The 26,023-nt window shown below is 43.6% G+C and overlaps 2 protein-coding genes and 1 long non-coding RNA gene across 12 annotated transcripts in view; 1 reads left to right on the top strand and 2 right to left on the bottom strand.

Annotated features, from left to right (window-relative positions):
* Nucleotides 1-15,709, bottom strand: part of NUMB (NUMB endocytic adaptor protein) — an 89,629-nt gene extending 73,920 nt beyond the window's left edge. For 7 of the 10 annotated variants that reach the window (XM_021533571.2, XM_021533570.2, XM_021533569.2 and 4 more), the window contains exon 1: nucleotides 15,605-15,709. The gene's annotated coding sequence lies outside the window, so the exon portion shown is untranslated. Of the gene's footprint in view, nucleotides 1-15,497 lie in introns of all 10 variants that reach the window. The other 3 variants (XM_021533565.2, XM_021533564.2, XM_021533567.2) reach the window with 2 other exon arrangements.
* Nucleotides 15,710-16,334: 625 nt separating this feature from the next.
* Nucleotides 16,335-22,673, bottom strand: LOC116183742 (uncharacterized). The gene is made up of 2 exons (XR_004148431.2): nucleotides 22,534-22,673; nucleotides 16,335-16,661 (listed from the first exon to the last, which is right to left on the bottom strand). It is a non-coding gene; the product is annotated as an uncharacterized LOC116183742 (long non-coding RNA).
* Nucleotides 22,674-22,737: 64 nt separating this feature from the next.
* Nucleotides 22,738-24,772, top strand: RIOX1 (ribosomal oxygenase 1). Its single transcript, XM_021533627.3, has one exon. The coding sequence runs from the start codon at nucleotides 22,738-22,740 to the stop codon at nucleotides 24,727-24,729; it is 1,992 nt and encodes a 663-aa protein (XP_021389302.3). The 3' UTR covers nucleotides 24,730-24,772.
* Nucleotides 24,773-26,023: the final 1,251 nt, after the last annotated feature.

Consider the following 26,023-nt stretch of genomic DNA (forward strand, 5'->3'; position numbering starts at 1 on the left):
CAGGGACTAAATTTAAAACACATTGCACTGATTACTAAACTGCATTTCACAATTCCCTTTGGATCTTGGCAACATTCTCTCCCAGTTATTAAAGCAAATCTTTCAAACACTTGATCCATTATACTGAGAGTTTCAAAGAAATTGATGTCTGCCTTCATTCAAACAACTAAAGAAGAAGACAGACAAGATTTCTTTAATGCAGATGTAAGTGAACACTTGTATGTGACTGGAACTTGGCACTTTTAATTGTTAACAATTACTAGACCTTATCTTAGTCCTACTTCATCAGAATATACATTTTTATGAACACTCAGTTTAACAAAGTGAAGGAAATGTGAAAATTCAGCCCCTTCTGTCCTGAACACCTCAACTGTCTTCAAGTGCGAGAGCACAGCAGAAGTGATCATGAATAAATACAATCACTTTTCTCCACCGCTATTGTCCAGTATGTCTTGGCTACCTGTACATATTACCTTTCTGTGAAGGACAAACTGCCTTCACAACCAGTTACTCTAAAAGGAAAATCTACTTTCCAAGTCTGCACATTTTAGATTTAAATTCTACTGATAAATTCACTGTTTTCACAGCAAATTTCTTTCTCCAAGAGTGCCAGATATAAGGATACCAAATATCAAACTGCTTCAGTATCAGCACATTACCCAGTCTCCAGACATACATATTCTTTTCACTATATAGCTACTATTTTTAAGTTCCATTTTGTGACTGAAAGCTGTACTAAGGCAGAAGACTAATACAAAGCTTCTCTAAAGATGAAGACTTCATGTTTGTTTGGTAGCAGTTCTAAAACAATGACTTTTAAAATTATCTTACCCAAAAAACAAGCCCTTTTCTTAAAAGCTGATGTTACCTGTTGCTAAAAGGCTCTTAGTGCTTCTAACACTCTTTTTGGGTAGCATCAGCTTGCTTTCAGCCTCCTATAGTCAGAATAGAAACACCAAATACCCTCTAAGAACAGTCAATAGGCACTTGTGGTTCACACTGCCATCATCCCAGTAGAGCTGAGGCTCAGTGGACAAACTGGAAATGGCCATTTTTCCATTTCTACTGCTACCAACTGACCCAAGATTCTCTCTTAGCAACCAGGATGAAACTGCCTTTAGAGGAAGGATTCCTACAGACTTCATATTTTAAGTCTTGTTAGTTGAAGAACATTACTCATTTTCAGTCATAGTTACTTTCCATTTTAGCCAGCATTTAAGAATTATGTTGTCTGCTTCAGTGGATATATCTTCACTCTCAGTAAAGCCAATGACAGAGGATTTCTGTGTGTTTAGCTGTTTTAACACAAATTCTAATTGTTATATTAATAATGAACAGTACTGAATTTGTAAGCATTAAAAGCTTCAGTCGACATGACGGAACTAATTGCAAAATGAAATTACAGACTTATTACTTGTCATAACTGTGAGATCCTTCCCTCACTTTTGTATCCAGAATTTATTTTAAAAGAATCAAAGAATCAAAGTAGATGTTGTGGCTCCAGAATCCATTAAAAAAAAAAAAAAAAAAAAAAAAAAAAGACACAGAAGCTTTGCAAATCACCTTTATTTAAATAGATAGTCCTCACCATGTACTTAAAACCCCTAGTTACTTAATTTCTTATATTTATTTTCTCTCCTTGAAGTATCTTTTGAACACACCCTTTTTGTCTTCAGGAACTACTGTATTTTTTAACCCCTGAAAATGAAGGAAGAAAAAAAAAAAAAGCTCAAACTTAAAATAAAACCGTGGGAGGAAGAAAAGACTTGTTCTATACCTGCCTCAGCCAGGATCGCTGTTTTTGTAATGTAGCGTGGGACCCGAGAGCCACGAGGCAGAACCTACCTTGAACAGCAAGAGTTTTAAAGCAACCCAAACCTTTACTCATGGTCTGAGTAATTCTTAGGTGCAGACACCATTATCTTCGTACTAATGAAACAAGCCACCTAATGGAAAATAACTGTGCACTGACTTCTCCAGTACTTCTGAAGAAAATCTTCCCTTGCACAATTTAGTCAGCCCGTAGGTTAGCAATCACTCTGAAACCAGAACCTGATCTTTGAGCTACAGCAGCAAAGAGCAGCAAAGTCCTCCCGAAAACACTCAGAAGAAGGGTGCTGGTCAAAAGGCACAAGAACTGGAAACCATACTCAGGTAAAAGCTTCCTCTTAGGTTCTGCCTGCTTTGAGCAAGTATACAGAAAGAAGCAGGAAATGTTGTTTCATCTTCTCAGTATGAAAATGTGCCTTTCCAGGCTACGATCTATCCTTTCAAGTTTTCTACAAGTTTTAAGCTTTCCCACTTGAAGAATAATGGAAAAGCAGGTTTGACAAGAAGAAAATTAATTTTTTTCATGATCAAGTTTTATGAAATAAGTAGGAAAAAACCTTTAAATATCAACTATAAAAAGGTGGACTTCATCCATACTAGTTCAGATTCAAACAAAAGCTGCTCTCCAAAAGCCTCACACAAGTGTTTCCACTAATATGCATTCTCACTTTGAACTCTCAGCCTTTTTCCCACTTCAATTTCTGTAAAGCTCTTCACTTTGAAGCAAACCTGTTCATATTTATAGTGAAAAGCTTCTTCTTAGGGAAGCTGCATTGGAACACAGAACCTGAAATAATGGCTAGTTAGAATTAAACCACAAAACTAGCTAGACTGAAGGTAACTCAAAGACAATTCATTCTCACTATATAATTTAAGAAAATCAAATTAGTTACATAAGTAATCACTTCAGGAGAGAAGATGTCAGCTAATAACTTAGATTATCAATCACCTTAATTACCCTAACATTTCCTTTGTATTAAATACTGCTCAAAGGCATCCACTACTTATAGGTTTCCTCAGGCTCAGACTTCTCTGCAGCTCTTTTCTTTAGTTGTATCTGTAGGGCTATCTCCACACCTAAGCACAAGTCTCACACTTCATTTCACCCAGGCCACTCTGACACCTGTCAGCAGCACACTAGTGCCCATGTACAAGCTATTTCACAGAGATGAAGGCACCAAGGAAGTCAAAATAAAAAAACAAAAAACAACATGTTCAGAAAAAAATGCAAGAGTTGCTTGCCAAATTAAGAAGGAATTTTTATCTTATGCCCTAGCAGAACAAGGACAAAATACCCAAATCTGTTTTGTTTATCACAGATAAGCCTCCGATTTTAAAAATCTGAATGCCTGTCCATACATATTTATTAATTACTAGAATAACTGGTAAAGGTTCTCCTGAAGTACAGAATAGCCATTTTTTAAGACATTGTAATACAAATAACCCTTCATTTCTTTAGACATAAGAGTTGTCCAACACACACACACAGCTTATTGGATCAGCTTGAGAACATTAACACACAGGAGACCTGACAACTCCATTAGGCAAAAAGAGTCAAATCACAGCTGTGCCCCAGCAAGTAAGTTGTCAATTTAGTGTCACACACCAGAATGAAGGGGGTAGGGAGAAAAGTATACACTCATTTCTCACAATTGACCATTCCTACTACAGTTTATGCACAACTAACATCCCATTAGTAAATTACAAATACTATCATATTTAGAGGATTTTAAAACAAACAGCAGGAATAGATTACAGTGTCTAAATGGCAAAAGCATCCAGGCTTTACAATAGCACACACAGTTCTGCATCCATAATAAAACTGAATTTACAACAGTTATGTTGGGAAGTGACAGTTGACAGTTTTGTTGGGAAGTTTGGAGCAAAATTAATTTTAATAATCAAACTACGCATAATTCCATTAAGATTTTTCTAGATCAGATGTCCACATCACCAAAATAAAAGTGGGAAGCAATGTGTTTCAAACCTTGCTATTTTACTGCCTTTTTAAAGTCAGACCTGCACACCGAAAAGTTCAATCACCATTCTTCAGAGAAACAGGAGAATTTAGACTAACAGAGTCAGAAAATTCCATAGAAATGGTAAGGATAAAGTACCAAAGTATAGCTGAATAAACACAGCAGGCATCTTTATCACAAAAGCAGATCAAAGTGTACTTAATATTCAGCTTCTTCTCCCAGCTTATATGGAACATGCAAGTTTACTTCAAAATAACTTCTACAAACAGTCATTACTTGGCATTTAACATCATGGAGTATTACAGAAAGGTTGGCTGGAGCAGACTGAAATTAAAATATTTCCTCCTACCCAAATAAAGTTTCCTGAATATATAATCATGGAGCATTTTGTTCATGGTTAAAATTCTTTAGCTCTTCCATAAATACAAGGTGTTTATCTCCCTAAAAATTGGCAATGCTGATTCATTTTCCAGCTTAATTAAACTCACTTATATTTTGTTTCCTTTACAAAGGCTATTTAAATATTTTTTTCTAAAAACTCCGTGCTCTTGGCAGACTCTGGAGACTAACAGCTTGATAATCAGCTACAATGTTCCCAGTCCAGATGTGGGCACCTGGTACTGCTACAGCCTTTTGCTAAGAAATAAGTTACTGTTTAAAGGATGCTTCACTTAGAACACAGTAACAGAGTGACCACGTCACAAGTACTGCCTGTAACATGTTAGATACAGTGAAATGCTGGTTCTACATCTTTAACAAGTGAAAGATGGAATTCTACAGATTACACTGAACAGTTGAGGCAAGTTGCTGCACCTGCACTCCCTGGTGCCTCAGGGTTTCAAAGGAAGAAATACAATGCAGCCTATCTGAAAGCAAGAGCTGATTAAATGAAAACATTTTGGAAACTAACATATGCATGCTTATTTCCATTAAAGCATCAGTCTCAAAAAATCAATGCTCAGCTATCTCTGCAAAGATGGCTCTTGAAATAAACAAGGTTTTGTAGGTAGACTACATAGACAAAAGCTGCTTCCTCCTTCCCCAGAGAGGCAGCAAGAGCAGTCAGCAAGAGGGTGAGATGAAAACACAAATTAAGGGACCACAAGTAATAACCTCCTTCCTCTCACAGCCTAAACTTTGCCATTGCTCAAGGTTCTGTGTAAGTGAAATTCTCTAATGGACCTGTTCATATGCAAGCCCAGCACTTGTTCCCTCTAATCATGGCTGTGCAGTTCACCCCTATCCACATAACACTAACTTACTGCCACTTGACCAAGCAGCCCTCATTTAGAGCAAAAAAAAACACACCAAGAGGAGAGTGTTACATCCACACACTAAAGAGAGGAAAAAAAAGTCCCCAAGTCAGTCACCACTAATTCCACCATTCTCACTTCCTTGAGAAGGGGCCCTCACAACTGGGCTAGAGGGCTATGCTTGCCCTTGGCCCAATTCTCTAGTCCAGTACATCCTTTATTTCCCTTTTTTTTTTTTTTTTTTTTTTTTTTTTTTTTTTTTTTGTGTGTGTGTGAGGAGCACCTTCAAAGTGATGCTATGAAACATTTTCCCCTCAAAAAAAAAAGTTGAAACACTGTACTTTCACAAGGGTAGCTCCTTTTTTGTTTACTACTTTGTGCAACCTGCCCTCTCAAAACACACAAACAACTTCCTTTGCTCAAAAATCACCAGCATCCTACTTCCAGAGGGAAATCGAGCTAAGTTAAACTATCTGTAAATTATTTTCTCTATTCCCTCCACTGGAGAACTTTAATTACGACTCACATTTAAAAGAAGCTTGCAGGAGGTGGCTATGCCAACCCCACTGCCCAGTGCTCCCCTAGTTCCCATTCTTCCTTAGACAGCATTTCCCAGACCACTTGGAGCCAATCCAGCTCACCAAAGCAGCCGAAAATACCTTGTGCTGGTTTCATTGAATGGTTACGGTATATGAGAAAATCAAATACAAAAGGCACAGCAGAAGTACACAATGGACAGTGAGAACAGTTATTCCAGAGGCAGCAATCAGGTTAAGAGTTCATAAGATAGCCTGGGTCATACTTAAGATATCCCCACTAGTGTCACTGTCAGGATCAAAACCACTTGTTAGTGAACAGACTGGCTGGGAATACACGTTTGAGCTAACAGCTCATCCCCTTGTCTGCTTCTCTGCATGTCATAACCCTGACTAGCGGCGCATGTGTTAGAAGGAATAACCCATTAACCACAGAAATGTTTTCAACTTCCAAGGAGGCACACAACTATAAATCCCAAGGGTTATAAGCTATAAAGTAAGAGGACTTGAGTCTAGACTCTGTCTTATTTTCTACACTAAACAGTAAATACCCTTTCATTTCCATGAGATTCTTCCATGTCTAACTTTCCACCATACACAGGAGAACTAAAACATGATTCACTTGGAGTTTGGCATAGCAAGAACCTAAATGTTAACATGGAAAAATTTAAGTCTTCTGGATTTAACCACAAATAACCCATCACTGAATACATCTGTAGAACAAAACAAAAATTAAGCCAGATCTCACAAGTCTGCCTTTCACTACTAGAACCTGCATCTTTCACCTTGAAGTTTCTACGGAAAGAGATTAAGGAAAATTGAAAAATAAATTTAAAAAAAAAAAAAAGTAAAAAGGAAAAGAAAACAGCAGGGGATCCATGAACCACCTTCCTTCTCAATGAACCTGTGCTGCATCATTAACCATTTCCTGTGTATCATGAGAATTCTATTTTGATCAAGTCCCTCACATTGGATTTACTTCACTGATTTCACAAAATTACACAATCTGCTACTGCCCTGCCTTTTCCCCTTTCTGATGAGCTGAATTTCTGATATTCAGATGTTCCATTAGTCTCAGTTAGAAGAAATGTTCTCTTCCTTTATTTAAGACCACTATACAATGATCTAGACTTATTACAGCGTAAAGGTGAATTTTAAGTATGTTAAACTACTCTGATCACCTTTCAGATGAAAGCCAAGTGATATTTCTATACCCAAACAGATCAGACATAAAAACCTTAAGTGGATGTGAAGAACCTCCCTAATTTTGCTGTGGACAAGACAGAGTAATGAAATATGTTACAGTCTAAACAGTAATCACCTAACACATTTTCCATGCATATGAACTTGAATGATCTCAACTCCTATAGGAAATTATAATATATATAATGTCAGAAATAATATGTATTAATGACAGTTCTCTTAGTTAAGCGCTTTGCAAATGTTATTGGGACTAAAGGCCTGTGGGGAGGACAGGGGGACACAATTTCCCATCTCCAGAAAAATAAAAACAACTTCTAAATTACATGAAAGAATTAATATTAAAACTCAGGAACTTCTGTAACCCAGTTCCAAATTTAAAACAGCAGATAATTAAGTCCCCAAAGTAAACACAGAATTATGACATACCTAATTTAATACAGTAATGCAGCTTGTTTTAACACCTACACATAAGTGAGACTGGTCTCTATACACTGCATACCAGGATTACTAGGGGAACATTACTTGGTAAACAGCATATTGAAGATAAATATGTACTCATTACTGATACCTAATGCATCAAACTGTGTTTGTTTTTTAAAAGATGAAAACACTGAATGTGGTGCTTCTGGGGGAAAAAAAAAAACTAAAAAAATCCCCAAGACCATCCTTTCTACATCCCTAAACTAATCACTGTCTTCAATAACAATGAGGTGCCCAAAAGAAGCAAGAGCTAAGAATTACCAGAATTCAATACAACTCATTGCTTAGGTCTCAAGGGCTATGAAGTCCTGAGTAGGAAGGCTGTTCACAGTTCCATGTAAACTGTTGTGCAGAGAAGCAATTCCCAGCGTGTTTCACACCAGTACCATCCCCAAATTTATGAAATGAGATTATCCCAAAAAATAGGCCTACAGCTTTAAACCAGTATTGTTTAGAGCTCCGACAGCCATACATGCCTTAAATACTGCACCACATAGAAAACCAAGTAAAGTGCAGTATAAACCCACAATTTTTGGTCATCAACTGCATGAATTATCTATGTCCTGAAGTGTATCTGAAATCAAATCCTGGATGGAAGATGGAATTAAGACTTATGTAAATTTCAAAATATGACAGCTATAGACATTTTACACCTACCAAAGAAAAGCAGTCCCCATACTCTGAGGGTGATATAATGCAAGACTGGCAGATGCCAGTCCCTTTCCACTGAAGAAACTGGGACAACTCACAGCAGATTGATCTGGTATCTCTGTACAGAACTAGACCGGATGCAGTGTCATCTCTCATACATGAGTCAACACATCATTAGTTATTTCATGATAGCACCTATTTCAGCTGCAACTGATCGGTTTTTAAACACATGATGTGCCTCACAGCAAAGAAATATTAGAAAGCTGAAAGACTGACTCTGAAAGGGGACAAGAAGTGCAGCATTTACCTAGACTAAACACTGAAACAGATGAACAATAAGCAATCATTTCCAGTGTAAAAGCCACATAAGACTGAAGCAAGCATGTTTGTTTATTTCTACATGTAACTGGAGCCAGAAATAATGTGTGAAGGGGAACAAAAAAACAGTCCTCTGTCAGAAAAATATTTCCCATTCCTTGTAGAAAATCTGAAGGAAGGAAGATTTTAGGACTACTCTTCTTTTCCCTAAGGTAACATTAACAAGATAAACTGTGTATTCTTTATCACCATATTAATCATTTTAGCATTTGCCTACACTCTGCCCACACCAGTCAGTTCCTTTTCTCACTTGATCTAACGCCATAAAAAATAAAGATGTCAATTTAGTTACCCCTTTATACTTGTGCTCAGATGGCTGCACAGCCTTTACTAACAGAAACTCCAACTTCTAGGGCCATTATGGAAAGGGCAGAACTAATTCAGACTGGTAGACTGTGATGTACTATGTGAGGAGCAAGAGCCAAGGCAGTGAGTAGGACCCAGTTGGTTTAAACAAAATCTTGGTATCTGCTAGAAGCAGACAACAAAACAATGTGACAGTATCTGGAGATGTCCTGTCACTGATGGATCCAAGATGTTCTCCCATCTCTGTAACAAAACCATCAGCAGCTCACATAATTGGACCTACAGATGCTTCTCTACTGAAAAAGGACAGAGCCATCACTACTTGTGCCACAGAAATCACTTATGTACCTAGAAGAAACTGTTCCAGGGAACAGCTCCTGAATGCACAATCTTCATCTCAGGCGAGATCTTTGGAGGGTGAGGGAGGCAGGTGGGCAGGACCATTTCCAAAATATACTACATCATGGTTACATTATCCGGCACCGGATCCATGTCACTTCCTTTTAGCAACAGGACACCCCCTCTGTTTGTCCTCCCTGACCCAAAGCTCCAGGGTGCTTGCAGAAGTGAAAACAGGGGCCGATCCTGCTGAAAACAAACCTGGAAAAAGCAAATCACATATTCAATTAAAGAAAGGAATATACAATCAGAGAGTCCTGGGATGTTGAACTGCAATTCAGAAGTGTAAGAAGTTTAGCTGTCATCAGACACAACTGAAGATAAATTATGATCCAGCATCTCAGAAAATTCCAGGACACATCACATTCCAAAAAATGTTTTTTACCTCTGAATACATAATTTGGTTTTTTGAAATTTTTTTTTTTGCCTGAAATGCAGGAGAGGAAAGAGCAATACACTATCAAATCAACCAAATTCCTGCAAGTGAGAGAAAGTTTGCTACAGAAGAAGGCAAGCCATTTTGTGGAAAACTTTTTTTTTCCCAACCAAGTAATTATATTCATCCATAGCAAAACACTGCTATGAATGAATAGCAGTGGGGGAAGGAAAGAAAACCCCAAAAAGCCACTCTATCAGTAGGTATGTGCTAAAATGCAAAAAGCAAAACCAATACCACAGCTACTGAATCCTGTAAAGTCTGGTTTATGTAAGACCTTAAACTAGACAACCTAATTCTCATATTCAGATTTTCAGACTGGGTTAGGGAATTAGATGTACATTTCAACTTGAAATGTGATGGCTCAACATAAATACAGACTCTGCACTGATCAGAACTACAAGGAAGAAATTGCACAGGAACCCCAGCCCAGCCCAAAGCACTAAACGTTGACTAGTACTACACTAATGATGGGTAAATTCTTTCTCGGACTTTTTAGACCAGATTAAGCCTCACAGGCTCTTTGGAAACACTGTCACATCTCAATCTTTTAAATCAAAAACAGTCAACAGAAATACCATGTTAAGCAGACCCTGACAATAAAATAGCTAGCCTTAAAAAAAAGTATATGCTAAAGGCATAGTAGTAGTAAAACACAGGAAAACGTTGGAAAATTCATCTGACCCACAGCTGAGATATGAGGAAGCTACAACCCCCAAAGCACAACCGATAGAGCTCTATAGTTCTACAGTTACAGCCACCTGTACAAATTAAATAACAACTGTCTTTTTGTAACAAAAAGTACCCACTGTTTTTTCCCCACAGAATTTAGATTAAATAAATTTGAGGAAGAAACAAATATCAGAGAGAGGAAAAAAAAAAAAGGCAATTAAGTTTCATGAGACTATGGTATTCAGCTCCTTGCTTCATGTGAACTGGTCTCATGCTACTGGGTTCCAGAAAAAAACACCCAAGAACAAAATTAGAAGTTTGCTGTTAAACACATTTGGAAGGCAGGAACACGCTTTTCCCTTATACTGTGGGAAAACATAAATCCAACACTTGTATCATTAGTTACTAAACAAAAGCTAGACCCAGCCTATATTAATTGTGAACCACGTTTCTATTTGTGTCATTCCTCCATATGGGGAACAAATTCCTTCACATGTCTCCACAGATTTTTACTACAGCAGTTGATGAATTAATGTCTTTGAAAAAAGACTACCCTCACTCAAAATCTTAAGGCAACACACAAAGATATCAGCTAACTAAAGATCCAAGCATTTATGAGCCACTCAGCACTACAAGGCACACTGAATACCGAGGAGAGTTTGGCTCTTAATGCTCAGTGGTGCCCATCAGCAAACTGCACAGCACTGAAAATGCCAAGGTATCTCCAGTCCTGGTGGATTACAGAAACAAACTTCTTTAACAGTCTAAAATCACTCCACCACTGAGAGTAGAGCCTCAACAGAGGCTTGAATTGCATTAATGAAGTTGAAACAACATTAAAAGAAGGAGACATCATTGATGCTTGGAGTTTTTGCCCCAGGAAAATAAACTAATTAAGAGTGGTCACATCCAAACAGAACAGCTAGCATGCAGTAAGAGTGGTTCTGGCCAAGTACATGGTTTTTTCTTAGTCTCAGTAACATTTGCAGCTCTTAGATCAGTGAACAAGCCCAGGCCAATGACCAAGTACACACCTACAGAAAGCAGTTCTGAAGAGTAAACTCTCTAGGTAATACCTACAGTACTGCTTATAATCCAGTTCACCAGGAAGTTCGAGTTTGTTGTTTCCCAGAAAAGGAAAGGTAATCAGAAAAAGATTCCAAATGGTTTGGTCCAAGTTTTAATACACGGTACTTGAAACCACAGTTTCACTTAGAAAGGTAACACCTTTGGTTCTGGCTTCAGTATCAAAGCCCACCAGCAAAATCTCAAAAATCCTACAGACTCAGTACTCAAAGAAGCCAAGAGCTTGTTTCAGATCCCCAGACTCTGAAATTAATGGCTTTATATTTTCCTCAAGAGCACCTTTACATTTTGGCATGCATATTCTTTTTAAGCAATTTCTCACACACAAATGAATTTGTCCTGACACACTTACAGTCACAACTCTGCAGAAACCAAAGTTACCATCCAGAAACATCTTAAAGCCATCACATCTGGTAATTACTACTACAGAACACCAGGATTCCACAAAGAATAACTATGTAAGACAAATTCCAAACAAAGCAATTCACATTTTCAGAGCTATCTCCTAACTACATGCTTCAGAGAAGTCTGGATGAATGTCTAACTGCAGCTGATGCCATTTATACATCCAAACTAGTATCTGCCAATTGCAAGTCTTGCTCAATAAAAATGAAGAAAAAGAAAAGGAAACAAGGAAAAAAACAAACAAAACCCACAAAATAACAACAAAAGCCACATCCTGCACAGCAGAACAGAAAAGTCTTCCTGATCTTGCTTATTATTAAAATTGTGTTCTTTCTGATGCAACATCTGTTTTAACTATACACCATAAAGAACATGAGTTCAAAATGAGCATTTGATGGATCCCACCCTTATGATGAGAACAAATCCCCTTCCAGACACAGCTGTGTCAGTCTGAGGTTACTGTGCTGAGCACATCCCTAGTTCTGAATCCTCTGCTCATTACTGTTGCCACCCACATCAACATGCCAGCTGAGAGAAATGGAAGAACACTCTCCAATTTATTGTGATTTTTACCTGCCAAACCAGCTTGAAACACTTTGCTATAAGTCCTTGTTAACACAGGTCATGTTGATGGAAATGTATGGTTCCAGAAAAGCTCCAGGAAATTTCAATCAGAGCCCCATCTCCAACCCCACTTCAACCTAAGTCCCATTTCCACTCCCTAACCTGGATGATCTGCCAGTTCAGATATATGATCCAGCTAAAATTCAACAAAACAAAAAAAAGCAATTAAACACCTGATTAACTCCCTGACTTCACTTAACTCAGAGCAACAAAGGTCTCCTTGCCAGCATCTGAAGATGCACAGTCAAGAAGGAGACACAACCACCACAGCTTCAGTTTAAGCTGCCAAGTCTATTGACAAGGCAGGACTATTAGGCAAAACTAAAATTGAGCTGCTTCAGCAAAGAGTGGTCACAGCCTCCTCCTCCTCCTATGCAAGCAATAACATTTGTATAGCCATGAAGTCAGTTCAGGCAGTTGATCCAACTGAAGCTTAACATTTTTCTGTACAGCCATTTTCAGCTGGATCAGCAAAGAAAGACTAACAGGGGAAAACAGATCCTTTTGGTGAAAGCATCGGCAGAAAAATCAAAGCTGCTGTGGTGGTAATTCAATAATATGACTGTAGAGGACATGTTAAGTCTTAGCTTGATTGAATTTATGCTTGGTATTCTGCAGGAAAAGAAAGGCAATGTGGTCTAATTTCACTTATTAATATTTTGAGATCAGTTGAGACTTAACAAGAAAGCTGTAATTTTAATATATGTTCACCAATCAAAGCAAACTCCAAAAACAAGACTAAGGACAAGATTTCATATGAGTTTAAACCAAGCTTGCTTGATAAGCTGGGAGAACAAAACTATAAGTGAACTTTCACCCCTCCCCTAAAGAAAGAACAAAGTCAGCAGAGTGTCAGACAAGTAGATGAGTGCAGTAAGTAGGATACAACTAAAAAGTCACCAATAAGACCAGCTTTGGCTGCCAGTCTCTTACTTGACAGCTTCTTTAAAACATCTTTTCCAGAGTACAAAAGATTACATTTCTATAGCATTAGAGCATTTTTTTTCCAGTGCTATGCAGTTCCATCAATATTACTAGTGGAATAAAACCAGCTATAGGCAGAATTCAAGACATACTTCACAGTGCTGTAATAGGCTCTCACAAACACACAATAAAAAATCTACTACAGTATATTTTTCCCAATAGCTTCAATTCCTGAGGAAGGAAGCACTTTTGCAAAGACTTCCAGTACCGTTTCAGAAAGTTTTTAATCCATCATACCCGTTATGGTAGGAAAGAAAATTACTTACAGATCATTCCGACACCAAGCAGCTCTATCAAACTACAAAATGTAAGATTTAGAAGTCTGGCAAGTTTTAAGAGCCCAATGTGGCTTGTTGGTTTAGGTTTCTTCCCAAATGCATAATGCTGCCAAACTGCTAACAAAAAATCAGAAGGTTTCACAACACTACATGAAAACATAAACAAACTTGTCTACTCTATCTAGTTTACATGCGCCTTCAGTTTCCACACATTTAAGCTAAATAATAAATGCAGGAAAGTAATTCCAAGGATAAAAAATAAATTTTCTGCTAGTAAGGATTTAAATTGTTCATTTGAATTTCATTTCTCATGTATATTTTAGGAAAAAAATATTTTATGTGTTAGGTTTAGAGTTCTGTAAATCTAAATTTTCACTGAGGCTTAAAACCAACACTATATGCAATTACAGATTAAAAAGCCTTTACTGTAGGATAACTCAGGGTACCAAGACTCCTAGAATCACAGGCAAGAATGAACACATCTGAAATTCATTGTTTTGGACTTTGTTCACATCCTTATTTCTTCTGTAAGACTTTTGCTAAGGGGAAAAAAACAGCACTTCCACAGACAATTGCCAAGAGATGAAGAAATGGAAAACACTCACTGATGAACAGAAAAACAATCTCTTTCTCTATGGTAACTATTAACTCCGCATAATCATAAAGACCATTTTAGCAGTAACTATAGATCAATAAGTCAAATAGAACTGAGTCAGAAATCCATTTAAATATTTACATTTTTTGTTACAAGTCATACTTAGAGTATTACTGTAGCCAAAGAGAATGACTGTGCCTTCCATTTTATTCACTCTCTTCATTCAGGAGCCTATCTTGATATGCAGAATGATCAAAAATACAAAACAAGAGCAAAATGAAATCCTTTAAATGGTAGAAATATACATTGTTGACAACTATAAGCTTCTCCTACTCCGGACAGCTGAATTAGGAAATATTGATAACAACACACAAAACACATCAGCAAACAGAAAAGCTCCCTTATCATTTCATAAACCATTAATGAGCAGGTTATATAAATCTACTGGACCGAAGGAGTTGTAGATCAGAGCTGCTGCAAGACATTAACTCTACTGTGAGGGATAAATCATTTCATTCTTGAAGAATGTTCATCTCCAAGAGCGCAATAAAAGGAATTAAGGGCTCTCCGAACGGGAGCTGCATTTTAACCCTTCGTGACCGACCGAGCGCGGAGCGGGGCGATGCTCCCCGGGCGCACCGCAGCCCCCGCCCCGCACGCTGTTGCTCATCCATCCCTCCTTGGCCCGCAGGACGGGCCGAACCCGGCCGCCTGTTCTTTGTGCAGCCTGGCGAGCTGCCGCACACGCACCGAGGCACCGGCCAAGCCACGAACCGGGTGAAAAGAGACGAGCCCCGCTGCCCACGGGGCCCTTTCCCCTACAACTCCCGCTGCCAGACCGGGACGTCAGTACCATCGCCCAAAAGCCTCGTCCCGACGCCTCCCGAAGTTCACAGAGCCCAGCCCCAGCTGAGACGGGGCAGCGGGTTCGGGAGAGCCCCTGCTGCCCGGAGCCCCCTCGCTCCCACGGCCACGCAGGGGCGGCAAGCGGTACAAAGCGCCCGGGAGCGGCCGCGCCGGAGGGACCCTCTGACGGAAACCTGGCCGGGATTCAAGGCCTAGGAGAGACCGCAGGCACGGGAGGCAGCCCCGGGAGAATCCCAGGGAGCGGCGCCGCCCCGGGGGTCGCTTCCTCGGGCCGGCGGCTCGGTGCTCCCCGCAGGGCCCTTCGGTGCCGCGGCCGCCCCCCGCAGGCTCCACCTGCGCCGGGCCCCCGCTCCGCCGCACCGGGGGATCGCGCCCCACCCCACCGCGCCCCGCCGGGGCGGGGGCCGGAGGGTGCCCCCACATCGCCCGCCGCCTCCGCACGCACTTTCCCGGAGTACCCCTGCCCCCCCTCATCCCCTCCGGCCCCTCAAGCTTCCCCCGCCTCCGGCGCCCCCCCCCCCGCCGCCGGACCCACCCGCGCCCCACGGGGTTTGGCACGGCCCCGTCGCGCTCGCCTGCGGCTCCGACCACCGGCCGCTGCAGCGAAGGCCCTTCCCCGCATCGCGGCCCGGCCGTGCTCACCTGCTACCCGCAGCCGCCTCCCTCCGGCGCCTCCTCCGCCGCCCGTCGCCACCGAGCAGCGCCGCCGCCGCCGCTCCGCCCCCGCCCCCCGACCGTCGCTCCCGCCCCCGCCGCCAGCCACGCCTACTCCGGCGGCCCATTGGCCAGGCGCCCCGAGGTCCGGCCTTTGGATTGGTGTGAGGAGCCGCCCGTCAAAGCCTCGGCCCCGCCCATCCCCGCCCCACAGGTCCCGGGTGGTTTATTCACGCCGGGGCTTTGGCGCCCCCAATCTCTCGCTGTCGGTTCCGATTGGCTGACGCGGCGGGGACGGCGCGCCAGGATTGGCTGCCCGAGGTGCCACTGCGGCGGTGCGCCCGCCCCGCCGGGGCTCGGCTGCGCGGTGCGGCGGGAAGGCGGCGGCCGCTGCCGCGCCGGGCTCGCGGCCGGGGAGCGCCCGGACCTCCGGGCCCCCCGGCCCCGGCGACCCCTGATGCGTCAAGGGGCGATGCGCCTCCCACCGCCCGTCTGCGGTTCGGTTCCGCTGTGGTTCTTATCTCCTCACGGCTGCGGCGGTGGCGACACCAGGAGGAGGGTTCCCGCAGCCCCGTTGCCACCTCGGTTACCCCCCCGATAAACCACATGTGGTGACTGCCACCCTCCCTGGGGGCTGCAGTGAGACGTGCTGCTAATGCCAGCTCTCCGGAAACCGTGATGTCCTACATCAGCCAGAGGCCAGGCTTGCACGAAAATCGCGAGCAGGCTCCTTTAACCTCCACGACTGAGACTGAGAACCACAGTATTCTCAGGATACCCTTCTTTCGACCCCAGAAACACTAGCATGCCTCCATTTTCGAAGTGGAGACAGTAGCAGGTGCTGAATTCAGCAGGGAGGCTGCGCTTCAAAGGGAAGTTACCCAGGGGAATCCTCTGGGAGAAGCACCCTTGCGACTGCACATACGGGGCTTGGCCTGAACGCGTTAACCAGAATGCGTATTTCAAACAGCTGCCTCCTCTCACCAGACTTTCAAGCAGCTGCTTCATCCAAAATGCAAGCCAGAACGATTCCCGGTGCATTCAGCTGAAAAGAAGAAGGGGAAAAAAAAAAAAATCAAAATGCAACGATTACCTGATTTTTCCCTTCATTATTATATTCTCCCTGCATACACCATCCCCCTTATTCCTCTTTGCTTCTGAATCAAGCAAAGAAACAGAGCAGCAAAGAATGCGGGCCATAATGTTAGCTGGCAAACATCAAGAAAACAAAGCAACTGAAATCACTGGGAATTTCAGAGCATGTGCAAAAATAATTTACCAAGTTTATACAGGAAGTGCTCAGGCAGAAGTATGAGTATGACACTGACTCAGTTTCAGACTGATGCTCTGACCCCCAAGTCACCCCTTGTTCATAAATTAAACTGAGAAGATGCAGGGATTCTCCTTACATCTTTTTGCATATCCTTTGCTTTCCAAGGAAAGCAAAATCAAGGCAGAGAGCTGCCTTCCCTCTCAAATATTCAAGTCCCAAGTTTTCTTCAGATTTTATGAAAACATTCCTGACTTATCATAGATCTTAAATACTGCGTTCCCAGTACCTTCAGTATAACACTTCATCTTATTCACAGTCTCTGGATTTCTGACAGAAATTTTTGTAAAGCATGATGCTCTTTATTTTTTATGAAAATTTAATTCTAAATTAACAACTCTCATATTATCAAGAAGCTCTGCTTCTAAATGAAAAGTATAAAGGAAAAGGCCAGGACATGCTATTGTAAATAAAATCCAATGTATGCTTCAGCTATTTATAGCTTTTACAAATATTTATAAGATAGCTAAATTCATTTGTTGCCATTACTGCTTCTCTGCTCAGCTAATAACTTGACCTCCCTGTATGGTCATTGGTGACTGAAGGGAAAGGGGGCCGTGGTGGGAAAGGAAAGGAAGATGACCCTAGAGGTCACTCAGCTGGACACACTAAGCATCCAACATAGCAAGCTGCACATTCACAGTGCTGCACTGCGGGTCCAAGGCACCTTCTGGGTTGAGTGTGTTGTCTTCCCACAGCACTTCCATGGGAGGGGGGGAAATTACTTCTCCAAGGTCTGACACTGGAAGAAATGCTTTAAATGCTTTGATCCTCATAGATAACAAAGAAATGGAAGATACTTCATAGCATTCACAAGAAACCAAACCAAATTTGCCCCTTATCACCTTTTCTTTAAGAACAGGACTCCCTGTGTAATACACAGGATTAATGGTCTTGACTCCCTGTCATGCCCACTGACTCCTGTCAACTGTGCCTTTCTAGCCAATATCCTTCCTGGACTCAGTGGGATAGCAGGAGAGTATGCTATTCCCTAAGGACCTGAGAATATATCACACACACATTCATGACAATGCAAACTCCTTTATCCCCACTGCAGATACCCAGAGGCTTAACATCATTCTACTCTATTGGGTATCTAAAATAATGTCAGTGATTAAATCTCCCTTCACCATGTTATCCCTTCTAGGAACAAGCCATACCAGTATAAATATATGCATTTCTATGTTCACAAAGAGGAATTCCATTTTTTCGGCAGTATATATAAAACAATAGGAGCTTGTGTGTCTGGATGAGCACTGGAAATGTTCAAAAATATTTCTATAAGGTGCCATATTGGCTAGTAGCAATACATATCTACTATGCGAAGCAAATAAGCAATTACTACAGGGGCTTTCTCCTGTCATGCTCTGAGCAGATTTGAACCAATATGGTTGCTAAACCAAGGCATTCTGTTTGCATAGTATTTACATCTTGGTAGTGCTGCATCTGAGGTGAGCAAGCAATTTCAGAATACTTCAGAAAAACTTAAATATAGGAAACAAAACATAAAGTCTTTTTGTAAGGCTTTTGACTAGGAACAGCTTACAGGAGAAGCAAGTGTTGAATAGGGTTGCCCTATGTTGGCACAGTGATATGTTAATCTTGAAATAGTGGGCATAAATGTATTTAATGAGCAAAGCTATGCAGTTGCCATCATTAGTACAGAAAGGATATGAGGAGCAAGAATCCTTTAAAACCTGCCTTCCATGGAAAAACATCAGCCAAACAGCTTGTCAAGAGCCATGGTCTGGGCATATCAGAAGGATATTCTTTAGCACAAGATTTATGCAGGAAGAGTTTGACTGTACTTTCTACCTTGATTCTTTAGATGTGATTAATCCCACAGGAGAAGTATTTCATTCAGGTTCTCTTTGCCTTCATTTTAGGATGGGGATTTTCTCCTCATTGCCATTTCTTTCTCTCCTTCTACTGGAGCCTTGAAGTCTGGAACTTTGTATTTAATCACTGCCTATGGAGTCACTGCAGATGGTATCTGCTCAATGCTACTGAATGCTAGATGGCAACTAATAAAAGCATAAAACCCCTCATAAAATTATTTCAAAATTTGAAAGTACACATGCCCAGTCAGGGGGTTGAATAAACTCAGTCAAAAGTCCTACTTAATTACATTATTTTAATTCAGCTTTAATTCCAATGTATTTGCTTTCGTGTCACATGGTACATGTGCTTCCAAATCCCTCCAAAAAGATAATTTCACAGGGAGGACAGGACCTTCTAATTATGATTTTTACAAATGTGCTTTAATTTGGTTGTTCCATGGCAGGGAAGGCTTCTTTTCTCAGTGGGGCTCCTTGTACAAGATAACCAGGCTTAAAGACCACAACCAGTCACTGAATAAGAAGATCCTCGGAAAGAGAGAAACAGCTGGAGGGAAGCCAAAGCTGCTGCCAAAAGATGCTTCAGTGAGTGAGTGCATTCACTCTGACGAGGGAGGCCAGAGGATAGCTCTTGAGAAACAGTTCCTGAATTAGCTTTCAGTCTTGTTATCTGGCAGTGAACTTTATAGCTTTCACAATGAGCAGCAGGCTTCAGAATCCAGCTGTGTCCTTCCAGTGATGACATAGTGGATGTAGCTAGGCTGTGTAAGAAAGACTGTCAGCTAAGCAAACCTGTTAGTGAAGGCTTGAAATGCTCTTTATCCTTACTAGGTATTAGTTTTGGCATGAGAACAAAACTGATGGTGCAAAAGGAAGGTCACCAGCAAAGTAATAATGAGAAGAAGGATTAAGCTGGGCTTAACTTTCTAATAGTGACTGGTTTACATTAATGGTTTGCCAGGAACACAGAGAAAGTCTGCATGATGGTGAACAACTGAGTATCTAATACACAGGAAACTGCAAAGAATTTTGCCCTTTCCACTCATTAGACTACTCATAGCTTTGCAGGGTCAGGCCTTACCCAAAATCCTCCTTAAATTTGAGATTTCAGTTATTTGAATGGCATAAGGTTAAAATATCAAATGAACCCTACATCTCTTTAAGGTGCCATTTACTTACTTCTTTTAAAGTCACTTGTGACTCTCTAATAGGTTGTACTCACCACGTTTATATGCCCTCTTAAAACACATGTGGCTCTTTCAATGCAGCTTATATGTTCATAAAATTCAAGAAATGTTGTGCTAAATTATAATTAAGAAATTTAATTGAGCCTCTAGTTGCTACTCTGTCTGTGTAAGCAGCAGCTAGGGATGACCTAATAATTCAGAGACCTGTATTACTTTCCTGATGTTTATTTAAAGAGCTGTACATGACACATATTTTTTTAGACAAATTCCTGTGAAATATTGGACAATGAATGCAAAGAGCACATAAACCTTGTGGCTACTCCTAAACAACCATCTCTGTAAGTGATACTGAAGCCCTCTCTTTTTGCTCCAGGTCAAAACCCTTTCTTGTGTTGCACAGAAAAATAGCAACATCATTTATTCTCAAAAGCATTTATTATTAGAAAGACTAAATTGTCAAAATAAATGTTTTCTTGTTATAGAGATTTAACTACTATTATTGTCCACCATGTCCTTCGCTCAGACATTTTGTTATACATCATAAAAAATCCAGTGTCAATCAACTGTCTCTCAGCAGTAGAAAGTGACATCCCTGTGAAGATCAGGGCCCTCAAATGAGACTTTGAACCCCATGTACTGGTAAACATCCAAAACAGCTTTGCTGCTGTCATTACAGATATCCTGATGTAACTCAGGTCAGGCTCTGTGCACAGTGCCCAGCTTCTTCTCAGAAGGATCAGTTGCACTCCAGTAAATTAAGCAGTAACACAAATAACAATCCAGATGCCCAGGTTTTTCAAAGGTCTCCCCCCCTCCCAAGCCTGTTTAGCCACGCTTACATATAATTAAAGCCTACAATGGCCTAACTTCTATCATATTTCAAGCGCTTCCATCTCGATTTTGTTAAGGGTCCAGTTCTGTCGAAACGGTTTCAGCTGATAAGATTATTCTAGTAAGCAGGGCTTAACCTTGGGGAAACAAAGAGTGGATTGAACTAGAGCTCGCCCTTCCCTTCTCTTCCAGTCTCCAGGGGCACGCACGGGCTGCTTGCGCTCCCCGCCCGCTGCCAGCCGCCCCCGCGGGCCACCTCGCCAGGCAGATGCGGCGCTCCCTGGGCGCCTTTCCAGAGCGGGGTGCACAGCGCTGGTCGGCCTCTGCCACCTGCTGGCAAAGCCGGACACGTCCAGGCGTGAAATCGGAGGCTGAAGTGCTGCCTGTGCACGCCTAAAATCCGCCTCCGTTAACTAAAACCATCGCGGCAAAAACAGGACAGTCTTCTACTGCCGTTGTCGTCACGCAGCTTTGGCTGCGAAGGCTATGCCCAAAGAACTCCGTCAGAAAAATATCTCCAAAATTAAAATAGCTGTTCTTGCACATATACAAAAAGGCCTTTATTGCTTAGAGTATATTGGTGTTCTCTGAGACTGATTTGTTATGTTTTTAAGGCAATTCAAACAACCTGAAACCTTTGAGACGTCTGCATCTATTCTAGAATTGAGACTTAACAGCTGAACTTATCCTCATTAGGCCTAACTAATTTCTGCTCCTGAAATGTGGAAAAATTGAAGTGTAGGTCTGGGTTGAAACCCGGCAAAAGGTGAAAATTCTCTTTTCAGCTTCATAGCCTATGCCTGATATGCTAAGTAGCCCACACAGCAAATCTGCACACGCCTTGTGAGTGTTAGCTGTTTAACATATGTGTGCAGCTGATACTCGTATCTGTGAGAGGTTAATAACACCCTGTGAACCAGAGGGTTCTTGGGCACACTTGGGTAATTGCTGCAGTTAAATGCTTTAGACTCACAGCAGCCTCTGGAAATGAAATTCTCATGCAAAATTCATTCCCATGAATTACTGCAGTTCATCAAAAATTCTTCTCACAAAAGTACTGCACAATGAATTTTCTTCAAGCTTCAACAACCTGGTCAGAAACAGTGTCTGTCAATACAAACCCCTACAGTTCTTCACCTTTGCCTCAAGCAGAGGTTTGTTCTACCCCTCTAGCAAAGCTTCCTACACTGCAGCTGCAGCCTCTGGAAGCACAGAGCAGCCCTCAGGCTGCCCAGCAGCACTAACGTTGGCCTTCTGGAAAGCCTCCAAGAGAAAATGGGAGGAAACAATGGTCTGCCCAGGTTATTAGGCAGTGAGTGGATTTGGGAAAAAAACCAAACCAAAACAAAAAAACCCACCACAATACCACAAACAAACAAAAAAACCAAACAGTGTGACATGGTAGTCTTTGGGGTTTTTGGGATTCTTTTGAGATGACAGCCTTTCAGCTGCCATCACCATCAGAAACACAAGAAAACGGGAGGGGGGATGGCACACAAGAATTGGTTCCATTCAATTTGGGTTTCTATTCCTTGTGCAACACGATCTTATTAAATATGTGTTACCTCATCTAGATTCATTAGGTTGCAAAGTAATTCCAGGCTGTCTAAAAGCATATCCTTACGGTATGCCTTCAGAAAAAACAAACAAACAAAACAACAACGAAAAAAAACTTTCTGAACGTGCTTAGAGCGTACTTCCAGAACGAAGCTTCCCAGCCAAGGAACAGACCTGCATCGCACCAAGGGGAAACACCTCTCTTTTTCTTCCGCGGGGCAAATACACCCAGCCCACTTTAAGCGGCGGCGCTGACAAAAGACAAGACATCCCGGCGCACACCGCACCCACACCCTTCCGGCGGCAGACGCGCGGGCTCCGCCCCGTGCCCGGGGCGCTCCCGGCGGAAGCGGCGGCGCGGGGCGGGGCGGGGCAGCCATGGCGGCCGCGGCGGCGGGGCAGCGGGAGCTGGGGCGGCTCTCGGCACTCGCCGTGTACCGCCGGGTGGCGGGGGCCGGGCGGATGGAGCGGCGCCGCCGCGGGGCCCCGCTGCCCGCGGGTCGCAAGCGGGCCAAGGCCCGCCCGAGGCGCGGCCGGGCTGGAGGCGGCGGCTCGGAGCCGGAGGCGCCGCCGCCAGCCGCGAGCCGCGCGGAGCTCCCCGCGGAGCCCGCCGTGGAGGCCTCCGTGGATCTTCGGCCCGAGGCGACGGCCGCCGGGGCTGACGCGGAACCGCGGGGCGGCCCCAAGGCGATGCCGGGCGGCGGCCCCAAGGCCATGCCGGGCGACGGCCCCAAGGCGATGCCGGGCGACGGCCCCAAGGCCGTGCCGGGCGGCGGCCCCAAGGCCGTGCCGGGCGGCGGCCCCAAGGCCGTGCCGGGCGGCGGCCCCAAGGCGATGCCGGGCGGCGGCCCCAAGGCCGTGCCGGGCGGCGGCCCCAAGGCCGTGCCGGGCGGCGGCCCCAAGGCCGTGCCGGGCGGCGGCCCCAAGGCCACGCCGGGCGGCGGCCCCAAGGCCGTGCCGGGCGACCCGCGGCCGGCGGGGCAGGACGGCGGCGGTGTGTCGGGGCTGCTGCGGCAGCTGTCGCGGCTGGAGGACAGCCGGCAGCGGGCGGCCGAGCTCTTTCGCTGGCTGCTGGCCCCGGTGGCGCCGGCGGAGTTCTTGGGGCGGCACTGGGAGCGGGCGCCGCTGCTGGTGCGGCGGGCCGACCCCGGCTACTACGCGGGGCTCTTCTCCACGGCCGACTTCGATGCCGCCCTGCGAGGAGGAGAGGTTCACTTCGGCACCCACCTGGATGTGACCAGCTATGCCGAGGGAGTGCGGGAGACGCACAACCCCTCCGGCAGAGCGCTGCCCGCCGTCGTGTGGGACTTCTACCAGAACGGCTGCTCCCTGCGCCTGCTCTGCCCGCAGGCCTTCTCCCCCACCGTCTGGCACTTCCTCTCCATCCTGCAGGAGCAGTTCGGCAGCATGGCAGGGGCAAACACCTACCTCACGCCCCCGGGTACGCAGGGCTTTGCCCCCCACTATGATGACATCGAGGCCTTCGTGCTGCAGCTGGAGGGGAAGAAGCACTGGCGTGTCTACAGGCCCCGAACAGATGCTGAGGTGCTGCCCCAGTTCTCCAGCGCAAACCTCACGCAGCCCGAACTCGGTGAGCCTGTGCTGGAGACTGTGCTGGAAGCCGGGGACCTGCTGTACTTCCCCCGGGGCTTTATCCACCAGGGTGATTGTCTCCCTGATGCACATTCACTCCACATCACTGTGTCTTCCTACCAGAGGAATTCCTGGGGGGACTTTCTGGAGAAGCTCCTCCCAGCTGCCCTGCAGATGGCCCTAGAGGAAGATGTGGAGTACCGACGGGGGCTTCCCATGGACTACCTGCGGTATATGGGTGTTGCTAACTCAGACACAGTCGATGCTCGACGAACAGCCTTTGTGGAGAAGGTGCAGAGCCTGATAAAGAAACTTGTTGACTATGCACCCATCGACGCTGCTGTGGATCAGAGAGCCAAGTCGTTTCTTCATGACTGTCTTCCTCCAATGCTTACTGAAAGTGAAAAGGCGCAGAGTGTTTATGGCTTCCCGGCCCGGTGGCAAGATGGAGGCCCCTGCAATGTTGATATTCTGATAACAAAAGACACCGAAGTACGCCTGCTCCGTCATGGCATCGTTAGACTGTGTAATGAAGAAGCAGGTGTGATGCTGTACTACACTACAGAAAACTCAAGAGTGTATCATAAGGAAGAACCCAAGTTCCTTGAGCTAGATCCTGAGTATACAGACAGTATTGAATTTCTCCTGTCTTCCTATCCAAATCATGTAAGTGTAGCTAACCTTCCATGTGAAACCTTGGAGGAAAAGATTTCTCTAGCTACACTTCTGTTTGAGAAAGGTATTCTGACTACGAAGAAACCTCTGGCAAAAGTCTAACTCTTATTTTTTTCACAAAATAAAAGCACACTTGTTTAGAAAATGTTCTGTCTTGGTCTTGCCTTCTGTCTGCTAGATATGAATCAGCAGTTCAGGTCTCTGCATCTCATCTGGGGGTAGAAGGGCTTTGTCATGGGTAGAAAAATCAAATGTTCTGATTAAAATAAGTATTTGCTCTAGGAGCAATTCTGCAGGGCTAAGTGCCTACAGAAGAGAATTGGTTATCTTCTTTTCAGCAGCCATGTTACTACACCCTAGGTAACTTCAGGAAGGTTGTGAACTTCCTTGTAGCTTTCTAAATCATCATGTTTTCACATATTTTAAATCATTTTAAATCTGCTCAGCTGCATGCAGGAAATACTGTTCATAGGCATATTTGGTGATGGTCACCATTCTGTGTGCCTTTGCTGGGCTATTCTGCATTATATGGTGTGGCCTTCACACTTGTGTTGTGAAGATCCCTTGGTCACCCATTTACCCTTCCTAAAAGTGGGTTCTGCAGGCAGCTCCCACTCAGTTTGAGCAATTACACCCACCTATGTGGCCCTGCCCTTACTGAATGACGCAGTAAGAGTTTCTCAAGCCAACATGATTTGTTGCATTTTAAATCCTTCAGGCTCGCTTGCTTCCTTTTCAGTCAAATAATAGAGATAAAATATATTGACCCACTGGTTTCCCCACAGCAGCCCTTAGCAATGAAATTATTGGTCCTTTCAAGGCAAGTGGAGTACCCTCCAATATGTTTGGGGTTTTTTGTGCTGGGTGAAAAAAGTTTCATTTTAGGACCTATCAAGTTACATGAATATATATGCCTGGCTGTGTGGTCAGTTCCCTTAAATACTGGCAAACCGTTGAAACATTTTCCACAATGCTATTTTATCATAGCAGTCAGCAGGTGAGAGATACTCTTGTCTTTAAAGCTTCCTAAAGATATACCCACAGTGAGCAGGGTGCATTACCCTATGCTCCTCTGAGCTGTTGTGTTATCCAGGTTTTGCAAGATGGCATCCATACACTCTTAACTGTTCGGGATTTAAGTGTACACTATATCCTCCAAGATCCCACACTTGCAACACTGCCAGCCTTTCCTCCCTCTTTTGACTGTATGCTTTTGCTAAATCTTGAAAGTTGAGCTGTGTAAAATTGCACAAGATCATCCTGAGGTGCCCTTGAGGCCTCTTGGCTCTGTGAAGCACCAGTGGCTGGACAGAAATGCTGTTGCCAATCTCATCCTCTGACCCCCCCTATCTATTCATCCTCACCAGAGGGTCAGCCATCCTTACCCCACCATTTA

Source organism: Lonchura striata, chromosome 6 (genome assembly GCF_046129695.1).
Source record: "Lonchura striata isolate bLonStr1 chromosome 6, bLonStr1.mat, whole genome shotgun sequence".
Taxonomy (NCBI): domain Eukaryota; kingdom Metazoa; phylum Chordata; class Aves; order Passeriformes; family Estrildidae; genus Lonchura; species Lonchura striata.

Bases quoted from the DNA above. Each gene is read 5' to 3' on its own strand.
- RIOX1 (XM_021533627.3), top strand. From the start codon at position 22,738: ATGGCGGCCGCGGCGGCGGGGCAGCGGGAGCTGGGGCGGCTCTCGGCA.